General features: G+C 45.6%; 1 protein-coding gene across 1 annotated transcript in view; it reads right to left on the bottom strand.

Moving 5' to 3' along the window:
* The window catches only part of BCO1 (beta-carotene oxygenase 1), a 37693-nt gene extending 25879 nt beyond the window's left edge, over positions 1–11814 (bottom strand). Inside the window, exons 1-2 of the mRNA XM_066243308.1 lie at positions 11603–11814; positions 8504–8632 (exon numbers count right to left, since the gene is read on the bottom strand). Of these exons, the coding sequence (XP_066099405.1) occupies positions 8504–8632; positions 11603–11666 (193 nt within the window). The 5' untranslated portion in view covers positions 11667–11814. The remainder of the gene's footprint in view (positions 1–8503; positions 8633–11602) is intronic.
* Positions 11815–12751: the final 937 nt, after the last annotated feature.

The raw sequence follows: 12751 nt of genomic DNA, 5'->3' as shown, positions 1-12751 counted from the left end.
TAAAGCACCTAGCACATAGTAGTTGCTCAATAAAAGCTACATATGCTATTGAGGTGTAGAGTAGAGAGGGCAAGGTTTGGGGCTGTTGCCACACATTGCTAATTGATGGCTGCTGCAATTCTGGATTGTTCAATACAATCCTAGAGGCCGGAAGAATCACCTAGGGGTTGGTGAAGTTCACACACTGGTCTTCAGCCAACTGCTAAACAAAACCTGCTCTAGGGATACCCTGGTCTCCCCTGGAGCTGGCTGTTCTTTTCTGGCCATTCTCTCTGAGGGTCACCACCCACAGGCTCTAGGTAAGGTGCTGTGGGCCCTGGGGTGCTTTACTTAAAATGTTGAATTCTGTTCACTTGCAGTGTAAACAGCCAGCCCAGGCTGGTTGTAGACAGGAGGCCCATTTCCTATAAACAGCCAGCCCCAGAGCATGGAGCAACTTGGAGCCTCTGCAAAATGCATCTCTGGAATTGCCCAAGGCTGACACTTGACTTTGAGGCTGAGGTTAGAGGAGCTACCCCACATTCCCCACCACCCTGCTCCTGGGAGAGTCCAGTTAGCCACTTTCCTTCAAAAGGAACACAGACAAACAGATTCCTGCCTGGAACCTTCTAGAACTGGGTTTGGTTTGGGGGGAAGGGGGTGGCTATGTATATTTACACACAAACACATACACACATATACTTATGTATGTATGAATAGATGTGTGCAGGTTCTAACACACACACACACACACACACACACGCGTGCGCGCGCATACACACTTTTTTAAAGCTAACTTTCCAAAAGGCTACTTTGGAAATATAACAATTAAAAATAATTTGGAAAGGCTAAATTCTCAAAAGCTCTTCTGTCTGTAAATCTTGGCAACTCTGGCTCTTGGAATTCACATGTTCACATCCTCATGGGACAATAGCTTGGCCTCCTATTAGAAAATTATTGAATACATTGCTGAGGGAGACCTGGGTTCATGCACCTCTATGCCTGCTTTATAAAAAAGCTTTATATTGAAATCGTCTTAGGCTTGCAGAAAAGAGCTCTCCTGTACACCCTTCACCCAGCTCCCCTGTTCTACTCTGCCCCTTTTGTTCAACTCTTTGTTAGATTTTTTTTTTTTTTTTGTATTTTTCTGAAGCTGGAAACAGGGAGGCAGTCAGACAGACTCCCGCATGCGCCAGACCGGGATCCACCTGGCATGCCCACCAGGAGGCGATGCTCTGCCCATCTGGGGCGTTGCTCTGCCACAATCAGAGCCATTCTAGCGCCTGAGGCAGAGGCCACAGAGCCATCCTCAACGCCCAGGCAAACTTTGTTCCAATGGAGCCTTGGCTGTGGGAGGGGAAGAGAGAGACAGAGAGGAAGGAGAGGGGGAAGGGTGGAGAAGCAGAGGCGCTTCTCCTGTGTGCCCTGGCTGGGAATCAAACCCGGGACTCCTTCATGCCAGGCCGACGCTCTACCACTGAGCCAAACGGCCAGGGCCTCTTTGTTAGATTTTTAAAGCATCACTTCTCTGGCCTCTGCTGATGGCCATAGGCCCTTTTTCTGTCTTTTTGCTTTCTTGCTTCCAAGTTTTCTTGGTGTGGCACTAACACAGGTTCTCCATGCTGGCTGTGCATTAGTACGACCTGGTGCTTTTAAAAAATTACGAAGTCTGAGCCCCATCTCACAGGACCCTGATAAGCTTGGCTTTGGGTGGGACTGGGCAGCCAGATCGGAGGGCCTCGGTGGAGTTTTTTCCAAACCTCAGTGTGCACAGGGTCATCTGGGAAATGTGTTAGAAACACAGATGCTCTGTCCCTACTTTTAAAGATTATGATTCACTCAATTCCCGCACGCAGGTGTGTTAGGATTTGCAGCCTGAGTTAGCATCCCAGGGGATTCTAATGTAAGAAGTTCACAAACCACCTTTTGAGAAACACTGAATTTACATTCTCTGCAAATCCAAGAACCCTGCCTCCCCTGTGCATGCCCTCTTGAATCATGTATTAGTAGTACTTAACCTCTTGGGTTTCTATTTCTGCTCTTCGACAATGAGGAGTCATTAAGAGTTCTAGAGGAGAGAAGAGATGAGGCCAGGCTGTGCCACGCCAACATGGACAACCTGGCAGCCTCAAGAGAATTGGGCTGGGAGATGGGGAGAGATGGTAGCTGGCAGGACGGGGAAATAGAGGTAGAATTACATAATCATTCAAACTCGGGATTCTGGACTTAGAGAATATTGGGTCTTTATATGACCGCCACCACATCCCAGCTGTGTGCATTTGGACAAGTCCTTTGGCCTCCCTGGGCCTTACTCTCATCTGTAAAACTGAGATAGTAACAGCGGTACCTACTTCTGGAACTACAATGAGGGCTGAGGTGTAAATGAGCATGAAGCACTTAGGCCAGTGGTCAGCAAGCATGTCCTGTAGTGAGTTTTGAAGAGATGAGTTGGGGTAGTATTGCCTCCTTCTACCAAAACTATCATTACTTCGCTTGTGTCACTTCAACTCCATAAAGAGTTTCAAAGTGCCCCCCTGGACCAGGCTTGTGTGTTAAGTGATGAAGATACAACAGTTTGAATAGGGACCCTGAACTCCGGGGTCTCCCACTGTAAGCTGGAGACTGGCAAAACTGATCATTGCAAAGCCGAGTGGGGCATATACCTTCAACACATGCCCATGGTCGGGAGAGGACAGCAGCAGGGTGAGTCATTGGAGGTACTCTCCATACTACCCACTTTCAGCCAGTTCCAGATTATGAGTAGAAGTGAGTCTTTTATGCTACTGTGTGTGTGTGTGTGTGTGTGTGTGTGTGTATATATATATATATATATATTTTTTTTTAATTTCCTGTGTACTATGATGATCTGACATCTTAAAAAACTTTCTAGTTGGGGACAGACTGTCCCTCCCTGGACTAGCCAGTTCTTATATCTTTGATATGAAAACTAACCAGCTCAGAGCCAGACCTTCTCTATCTGATCCATACACCCCAGGAGGGAATATTCCTCTGCCTTAACCATTTCAGAGCTAGGTGCCAGGTAACAGAAGACCACCACTATAGCCCAAAGCCTATCAAAATTATTCATATAAGCCAATCCTAAACTGTTTACCCTGCCCTGTCTTGCCTTTCCCTTGAAATTCCAACCAAAACCATGGCTTAGTCCAGGGGTCTCCAAACTTTTTACACAGGGGGCCAGTTCACTGTCCCTCAGACAATTGGAGGGCTGCCAAATACAGTGGTCCTCTCACTGACCACCAATGAAAGAGGTGCCCCTTCCAGAAGTGCAGTGGGGGGCTGGATAAATGGCCTCAGGGGACCGCATTGCGGCCCGCGGGCCGTAGTTTGGGGACGCCTGGAAGCATTTCCCTCGCTCTTGTCTTCTGGCTCCTGACCACCCTGGTGTGTTACATGTGGCCTCCTGTGATGTGCTATGCCTCCTATCCCTGGGACTTGTAACTAGAACAACCTTTGTTTTCCTGAGCCTCTCTGTATCTCTTCTTGTGGTCACGCCTGCCTGCCTTTCTCATAAAAAGATACAAAATAGCTACTTACCCTTGACAATGACTTTTTAGTTTGAAAACCTACTAGAAGCTTTAGAAATTCTAAACAGCATGGGATAACTTTGGTCATATGCCTGTTTATCCCATGCTTCCATACGACAGCTATGGCTCGGTCATTCCTTGCTGGTTCCCTTGTCCCTGGGGGTCTCTATGGAAGCATGTCAGAGCTACTTCTGGCTAAGCTGTGAGGGGTCACTTAGGCAACCTGCTATTTCTCAGGTAGTTGGTGTGTGTGTGTGTGTGTGTGTGTGTGTGTGCATGTGCATGCTGGGGTGAGGATGGGGGCATCTGCTGCAAACTTAAACTCCAGACAACACAAGTGGAGATCTCAGCCCTACTCTAGTAACCCTGGAGAAGTCACTCAACCCCTCTAAAGTTTCCATTTCTGCATCTGCAAAGAGGGGGCCAGAACACCTTCCACTCAGCGTTTATGTGAGCACCAGAAATGGCCACAAAGGACCCGGTAGCCTGGTGAAGCAGGGCCTCGCAGAAAGGAAGCCACCTTCCATGCACCTCCTCCAGAGCAACTTTTACTTCCCCCCGAATCATCGGTGCTGTCTGTCTAGAAAAGGAGGAACTTGTTAAGGCTTAGGGCTGTCAGGAAATATGGAACCGCTCACTCTGTAGCTGAGGCTCAGTAAAATCTCCAAGTTTTTGCCAACAGAGCTCATGGTTTTCACACATGGTAGCTCCTTTCCTGAAACGTCTGAGCAACTCACTGGCATAGAGCCTGAACTCAGAAAATAACCACTGAGTGGCTTGAAAGAAATAATAGTATGCAAAAATAATAGTTAATGTTTACTTAGCACGTGCATATTACGTGGCAGACATTATATAACACCCCTTACACGTATTAACTCCTTTAAATTCCACAGCAACTTTATGAGATATGCTACTGATATAGCTCCATTTTACAGATGGGAGACTGAGACACAGAGAGGGTCAGTAACTTGGCCAAGGTCACACAGCTTAGGTGCATATTAGCTAACATGGTGAAGCTGGGATTCAAAGCAGGCAACAACGATGGTGGTTTTTAATCTACTGAGCATCTCCCAGGTGTCAGGCCCCTTCCTAGACATCTGTACTTCTAATTATCACAATAGTTCTCTGGGAATCCTCAGCTCTTTTTACCGATGAGGCTAGGGAAAGTGGTCCATTCTGGACTTTTCTGAGAACTCAGTTCCTGCTGCTGTGACAAACCAGCCCAAGGGCCAACAGCAGAGAGTTTACAATCCGCTTCTTGATGCAGTCCCCTGAATTCAGAATTTTGCCTTATTTGTGGCACTTCCTACTTTCTGCCCTATATTCAGTGTCCACTCAGGGGGAGCTACTGAATGGAGTGCTTGGGTGACACAGCTGTCCAATGCCTGGCGAGCTATACGCTTGGCTTTGTTCTTTGCGCTCTGCACTCACCCTATTTTGGTTTGCTGGGTGTTTGATTCCAAAGCCTGTAATCTTCCACTTGTTTTTGCCCACCTTATTGAGAATACATATTATTTTGCAAGTTGAACTCTTTGAAAACAAACCCTGGCCACCTTCCTAGAAAGGTTTATGTTTATGGTGGGCTGAATAATAGCCTCCCCAAGATGTTCATGTCCTAATTCCCGGAAGCTGTGAATATGTTACCTGACAGGGCAAAAGAGAGTTATAGCAGGGGTCAGGAACCTTTCTAGCTGAGAGAGCCACGAATGCCACATACTTTAAAATGTAATTCCGGGAGAGCCATACAATATGTTTAACACTAAATACAAGTAAATGCGTGCATTTTATGTAAGACCAACACGTTTGAAGTACAATAAGTCTCTGAATTCTTTTTAATAATGTTGTTATGCTGTTGCTAACCAATGATGAATAAAGTACTTTTTACCATTAATGTGACTTCTGGTGCTGCACGGTTTTGCTGATGGCTTTGTAGCCTGGTTGATACGTGGTGAGGTTAAGCTTCATGCAGGCGTTGAGACTTCCATCCGTAAACATGATCGTAGGTTGGTCTTAATATTCTCTAGATGTGAGAAAGACTGCTCACATACATTCGTAGAGCCAAACATTGTCAGTACAGCAATACTCACATGCTGCAGTGTGTGGCATGTGACAGGATGCATATTCCAAGTTTTGACAATCAGCTGGTCCGTGGGTTGAAGTTTTTTCATTTCTCCCCACTTGTGTTTGCTCGCCAACTCTGCTTGCTGTTGTGCAAGTCTTTCCAAATCTTCATTCAGTGACTTGAACTTATTCACCCACATGTCTGAGGCCTTCAGGTCAGCAGCTTGTAGCTCAAAATCTCTAACGGAGACATTGGGGATGTAACTCAGGTCGGTGCTGTCCACTGCACACTCGTGTGGATGGGTGATGAACTTAAAAAGACGGGTGTGCTCACGAAATTCTCCAAAGTGTGCTTTGAATGACTGCAGGAGATTAGATGTGAAGCCTGCTAGTTGCTGGAGATCAAGATGTTGAGCAGGGTCACTTGCTGTGCATGCATCTTTTTTTTTTTTTCCCCCTGTATTTTTCTGAAGCCGGAAACAGGGAGAGACAGTCAGACAGACTCCTGCATGCGCCTGACTGGGATCCACCTGGCATGCCCACCAGGGGGTGACGCTCTGCCCACCAGGGGGCGATGCTCTGCCCCTCCCGGGCATCGCTCTGTTGTGACCAGAGCCACTCTAGCGCCTGGGGCAGAGGCTGAGGAGCCATCCCCAGTGCCTGGGCCATCTTTGCTCCAGTGGAGCCTCGGCTGCGGGAGGGGAAGAGGGAGACAGAGAGGAAGGAGAGGGGGAGGGGTGGAGAAGCAGATGGGCACTTCTCCTGTGTGCCCTGGCTGGGAATCGAACCCGGGACTTCTGTACGCCAGGCCGACGCTCTACCACTGAGCCAACAGGCCAGGGCCGCTGTGCATGCATCTTTAAACTCTCCCAGTGTTTCAAAGTGTAGTAAACGACCTGTTTCAATGTCAGCAATGAAGAGTTCCAGCTTGTTTGCAAATGCAAACACTGCTTGTTGAAGGGATAAGACTGTATTTCCAATGCCTTGCATTTTCACATTGAGCTGGTTCAGATGTTCCGTCATGTCCACAAGATAGAACTTCAGGAACCACTCAGTGTTAGCTAACTCAGGATGCTCGACGTTTTTCATTTCAAGAAAAGTCTGGATTTTGCTCAGACAAGCCATGAAACAGCTGAGCACCTTCCCTCTTGACAACCAACGCACATTGCTGTGCAGAAGCAGACCAGGATAATTATTCCCAACTTCATCCAGCAGTGTTTTAAACTGGCGATCATTTAAAGCTCGGGCAACAATAAAGTTGACCACCCAAATGACCAGCGACGACACCTCACCAAGCTGCTCGCCACACAGCTGAGCACAAAGCACCTCTGATGTAGGATACAGTGAAAACTTAGGATGGGTCTCTTTTCATGTTCACGAAGAAGTGCTACGAATCCTCTGTTTTCCCCCACCATGCACAAAGCACCATCAGTACACACTGAAATAAGTTTATCCATCAGTAGATTTATTTCTTTAGTGAACTCAGTGAAAGACTTGAATAAATCCTCCCCTCTTGTTGTCTCTTTCATAGGCAAAACAGCAAGACTTTCCTCACGTAGTATGTCACCGACAGCATACCTTGCAATCACGCTGATCTGGGATAAATGGCTTATGTCTGTTGACTCATCCAAAGCAAGAGAAAAGAATGGTGCTGCATTTATGTCCTTCACTTGGGTTGCCTCAATTTGACTTGCCATTATGATGGTATGATTGTGAACAGTTCTTGCTGACAGAAGCATGTCTTTTATTCATTTGATTATCTTGTCTTTATCTGAAAAGTCGTCAAAAAGTTCATTGGCAACATCAAGCATGAATGTTTTGGCATACTCCTCATCTGTGAATGGCTTTCCATTTCTCACAATTGCTAAAGCACCAGCAAAGCTAGCCGAATTCTGGTCACCTTGTTGGGTCCAAACACGGAGTTGTTGCTGACTAGCTTGCACTCTGCATAGTAGCTCTTGACATGCTTTCTTCCTGCTGTCCCCCGCTGGATATTTTGATGCAAATGTAGTATGGCGTGTGTCGAAGTGCTACTTTATATTTGATCATTTCCTCGATGCAATTTTATCATTGCATATTAGACACACTGCAGAACCTGCTCTCTCCACAAAGGCAAATTCCTCTGTTCATTCCTGCTGAAAAGTACGATACTCCTCATCTTTTTTTCTTTTAGCCATCTTCTTCGTCAAAAGGGTTTCTGCAATTGGCTAGCTGACTACTTGATTAAAAGGAGGGAAGTTTACTTCTTGACCTCACAACGACCCGTGTATGTTAGGCATTATCTAATAAAAATTTGGTGTTGTCCCGGAGGACAGCTGTGATTGGCTCCAGCCACCCGCAACCATGAACATGAGCGGTAGGAAATGAATGGATTGTAATACATGAGAATGTTTTATATTTTTAACGTTATTATTTTTTTTATTAAAGATTTGTCTGCAAGGCAGATGCAGCCATCAAAAGAGTCACATCTGGCTCGCGAGCCATAGGTTCCCAACCCCTGGTTTATAGGTATGACTAACTTAAGGACCTTGAGAAGGAAGATTATCCTGGATTATCTGGTTAGGCCCAATGTAATCACAAAGATCCTTATTAGAGAGAGATAGGAAGGTTAGAGTTAAAGGAGGAGATGTGATTATAGAAGCAGAGACATAGAGACAGAAAAAGAAAAAGGAGAGAAAGCTGGCTTTGAAGATGAAGATGGGACCACAAGCCAAGGAATACAGACAGCTTCTAAAAGCTAGATAAAGCAAGAAAACAGATTATCACCTAGAGCCATTGGAAAGACTGCATCCCTGCCACCATCCTGATTTTAGCTCAGTGAGAACCAAAACTATAAAAAAAAATAATTTATATTGTTTGCTATTAAATTCATGGTTGTTTGTTAGAGCAGCAACGGCAAACTAATATGGTGCTTTTACCATCTCTGATTGTGAAACTGTGGAGCAAGGCGAGGCCATCAAACCAGTGGTTGTATCTGGTCTCTCCTACTGTATGCATCCCAGGCCCATTGCGAAGCAGGATTCCCTGCAGCCATGTTGGAATCTTCCCTGTTAAGAGAAAGGATGTTTAGTTTCCAGTTTCTGTGTCTAAATAAAAAAGCTAGAAGAAATGGCCACGGGAAGGAACTGAGGCCATCGCCTCCATACCGCTCACTACATCCATTTATTTACCTAGCAGGCTTTGCCAGGAAGCATACCACGTGCCTGGCGTGGTGCTAGCACTGAGGTAACCAGGATGAACAGGCACCATCCCTGTCCTTAAGTTGCTCACTGTCCAGAGAGAGACAGAGACAGAAGAATCTACAGACTTGGCAGCGGCCTGTGGAACAACCTCACCTCGGGATGAAGGGAGTGCAGAAGGGTGAGGACAGCTTCCTGGGCAGGAGGAGGCGACTTGGATGAGTCTTGATGGCAAGTGGGTAACTTGCCTCACAAAGGCATGAGGAAAGAACATTCTAGAGCTGGACTGTCCAGTAAGGTAGCCACCAGCCCCATATGGCAATTGAGCACTTAAAATGTGGCTAGGCCAAACTGACATCTGCTCTAAGTGTAAAATATACACTGGGTTTCAAAAACTATGAAGAAAAGTATAAAACATTTCATTAGCATTTTAAAAAATATTGATTACATATTGAAGCGATCATATTTTCGATATGTTTGGTGTGGTAAATAAAATATAGTACTAAAATTAATTTCACCTGTTTTTGCTTTTTTTTTTTTTACTTTTCTGAATGTGGTTATTAGAAAGTTTAAAATTGCACACGTGACATGCATTATATTCTATTGGACAGCACAACTCTAAAGATAGGGTGCTGTAGCAGACACTTGGTACCCTGCCCACCTCCCCTTGGCACCCACCTCTCCCTGGAGGCTGTTTTCTGCACATAACTGCGACTCTCTGCCTGAGGGCTTTCTTCTCACCCTGGGACCTGTTCTGCCCACATGCCCAACAAGTGGAAGCACCTGAGAGAGTTAATGTCCCTGGAAGCTGCTCTCACACATCAACGGGTAGGGAGCTGGTGGTCAAATGCCACCGTGTCCTTGCCCTGAGCGGGGACAATGTGAGGCAAGTTTTATATTATGCCCAGAGGATTTAGTTCCCATGGCTCTCAGTGGTCATTGTCTTGACAATACCTTTTGGCTTCCTCCCCAGTGTTTATTGGATTGAGTCCCAAATAAACTACTTACACTTGAATGTTTATCTCTGGAGGAACCCAAACCAAGAGATCAAAGACCAGTTCAAGACCAGGAGATATGCCAGCTGTTTAGTGAGACTGGACTGTAATTTATTTTTAATTTTCGTCTATTTTAGAGAGGACGAAACGGGAGAGAGGGGAGAAAGAAACCTTGATTTGTTGTTCCACTTATTTATGCATTCATTGATGAATTCTTTTATGTGCTCTGACCGGTCTAACCAACTGAGCTATCTGACCAGGGCCTGGGCTGTAATTTTTGAGTGAGAACATCGTAAGTATTGAGGCTAGAGAGTTAAGCAAGGACCAAGTGACAAAGGTCAACAAGACCGATGCGTTTGACAGTTATAATAGGAAACAATAGGATCAGATTGGGGGGGGGTGATTTTTAAAAACTAAATTGAGAAAATTCACATAACAAACTCTACCATTTTAAAGTGTACAATTCAGGGGTTTCTAGTATAAATTATATATTCACAATGTTGTGTGACCGTCACCACTCTAATTCCAGAACATTTTTCCATCACCCCCGAAAGAAGCTCTGTCCCCATTCATCAGCAGCCACTCCCCATTTCCCAGCCTCACCTCCTGGCAACCACTAATCTTCTTGCTGTCTCTAAGGGTCTGCCTCTTCTGGACGTGTCATATCAAAAAAATATGCTCAGATTTGGGGTTTCAAAAGTTGTCTCTGGCTGTGGTGTGGAGTGTGGACAGGAGGAAGAGCCACGGGGAGGCCGGAAGACCAGAGAGAAGACCAGCGTGGCAGCAGTGGGAACGGAGAGAAACGATGGAGCAAAGGGACTTGGAGGACATAGAACTGACAGGACTCAGAGGTGGACGAAATACGGGGGAAAGGCGAGGAGAGAATTAAAATGCCAGCCAAGTCTCTTACCTTGGGCAGCTGAGTGAATGTGGGGACTATTCTCAGAGACGCAGAACAAAGAAGAAGGAGCAGGTGAAGCAAAGCAGGGAGACGTGCATCACAACATAGAGTTAATGCCACAGATACATAACAAGAACAATTTTCTGAGTGCTATGCAACTTCCAAGGCAATTTCTCAGCTGAAAAGATCCCATCTGACTTTGCTCACAAAGAATGCTCACTGTTGTCCTCTCCTTGTGAAGAATATCCTGTCCGTCTCTCTAAAGGTGAACCTGCCCATGAGCCTGAGCTGACCCACACGCTGGTCTCAGAGCACCCAGCAAGCCCCAAGCTGAAGACCTGAGAGTTCAGACTCAGTCATTGCCCTGTCGAGGCTAAGCAAGGTGGCAGCAAAAGGTCAAAGTGGCCATGCGGAAGAGGAGAAATCCAGGGAAATAAAGGATACACAAAGCCGCGGAGGAACATTCCTGCAGAAGAACACTGCGTCTCTTTTACTGGCTCGGCAGTACTCGCATGCCCAAACCACCTGTGGTACCTGAGAGGAAATCACATCAGCTTCTGCACACCCTCCAGTGAGCACCTGCAGGAGTGGGAACTCACCCCTACTTTTTGTACCAGTTTGAAATTAATTCAGGATGCACAAATATCACACCCAGTTGGAATGGGCCACATTTTGCAGAATAATCCTGTTATATATGTATATGCCAAATGCAGCATTCTCAGAACTTTTCTACTGGGAATAGTGAGGACTCTTTCTTCTTAAAAACTGAATTATAATATATAAAAGCACACTGAGATTTTCACAGAGAATGTCTGAATTATGAGTCATTTTTCTCCCACATACTGGTTTCCAGATTTCCCCAAAATAATTTACAATAAGCAAGAAAAAAATGACATACATCTAAATCTAAAAGAGGATCCAATCAATATACAAAACGCTCACCTGTCACTTTGGCCCTCACAGGCTCTAGCTGTTCTTTCTTATTTCTGCCAAATAGTACATCCATTGCCGGGCCAAGCGAGAGTCGAATTGACAGAGAACAGACGCTGCTCTGTTCTGTGTTAAGGCAACGGCTGCTGGGCTCCTCCTTTCCTTCCCTCCATTCCCTCCTGCAGCTTCCCTCTGGTGCCTCCTGTTTCCGCCTCTGCTTTTTTTCTTTTGGGCTGGGATCTCTTCACATTCCAGGGGAAAGCTGTACCTGGGTCAGAGGTCAATTCCCCAGCCATGTGTTCTAGTTAATCCTTAATCCTCTCATTGTCTCTCTTTCTTTCCAGTTCAAAAAAACAAACAAACTAGTATTTTGCTGGGTTTAGATTAGAAAGACAATTTCACAGTGCATTCTGCTTTGGTATGTTACTGTCTGAAACAATCCAACCAGGGGGTGCTTTAAATCAGAAGAGAGACTGATTTAAGAACAGGACCAACAGAGATGGAGTCAATGATGAGAACTCATTGTCTTGAAGAAGAAAACAAATAGACACGTGGAGTTAGGGGCGCCAAGAGCCTGTTGATCATGTGGTGAATTCCTGCTGCACATCATGTGAAGTTCTGCAGACATGGGCAAGGAGTTTTGTTTTGTTTTAAATAAAGGTCCCTGAGCCTCCTACCCCACCCCCAACTCCCAAAAAAAATCATATGGAAAGAGCAACTTAATTCATATTTCTCTTTTGGAGAAGTAAACATAAAATATTTCATGCACCCATTTAAACAATGAATGAAGAAAACCAAAAACAAACTTCAGCTCAACTTCCTGGCCTATCAAGAAGGAGAAACAATGCCTGAATTTGATTTTAGGGTCCCCTTATTTTTGTGCATCTTGATGCGACGCCCTTGCTGAAAATCCATATTCAGTTGCTTTGGATGTTGGGTGATGAATGCATGAACTCATCTTAACTCATGCTGCTTAAAGAAAGAACCAGCCATTCCCTCTCTTGGTAGAGTAAGAACAGGAGATAGTGCAACTGCTGAGTCTCATTCTTGTCAGGTCTGGGCTGAGACCACATTCCAGGAACTCAGAGCTCAGTCCTGACAGCAGCAGTCTGTGCTCCGATCTGGCTGCACGTTCCATTCACCTGGCTGGGCCCCACTCCA

Source organism: Saccopteryx bilineata, chromosome 9, assembly GCF_036850765.1.
Source record: "Saccopteryx bilineata isolate mSacBil1 chromosome 9, mSacBil1_pri_phased_curated, whole genome shotgun sequence".
NCBI lineage: Eukaryota > Metazoa > Chordata > Mammalia > Chiroptera > Emballonuridae > Saccopteryx > Saccopteryx bilineata.
Note: the sequence above shows the minus strand (reverse complement) of the source record. Positions and strands in the feature narration are given on the sequence as shown.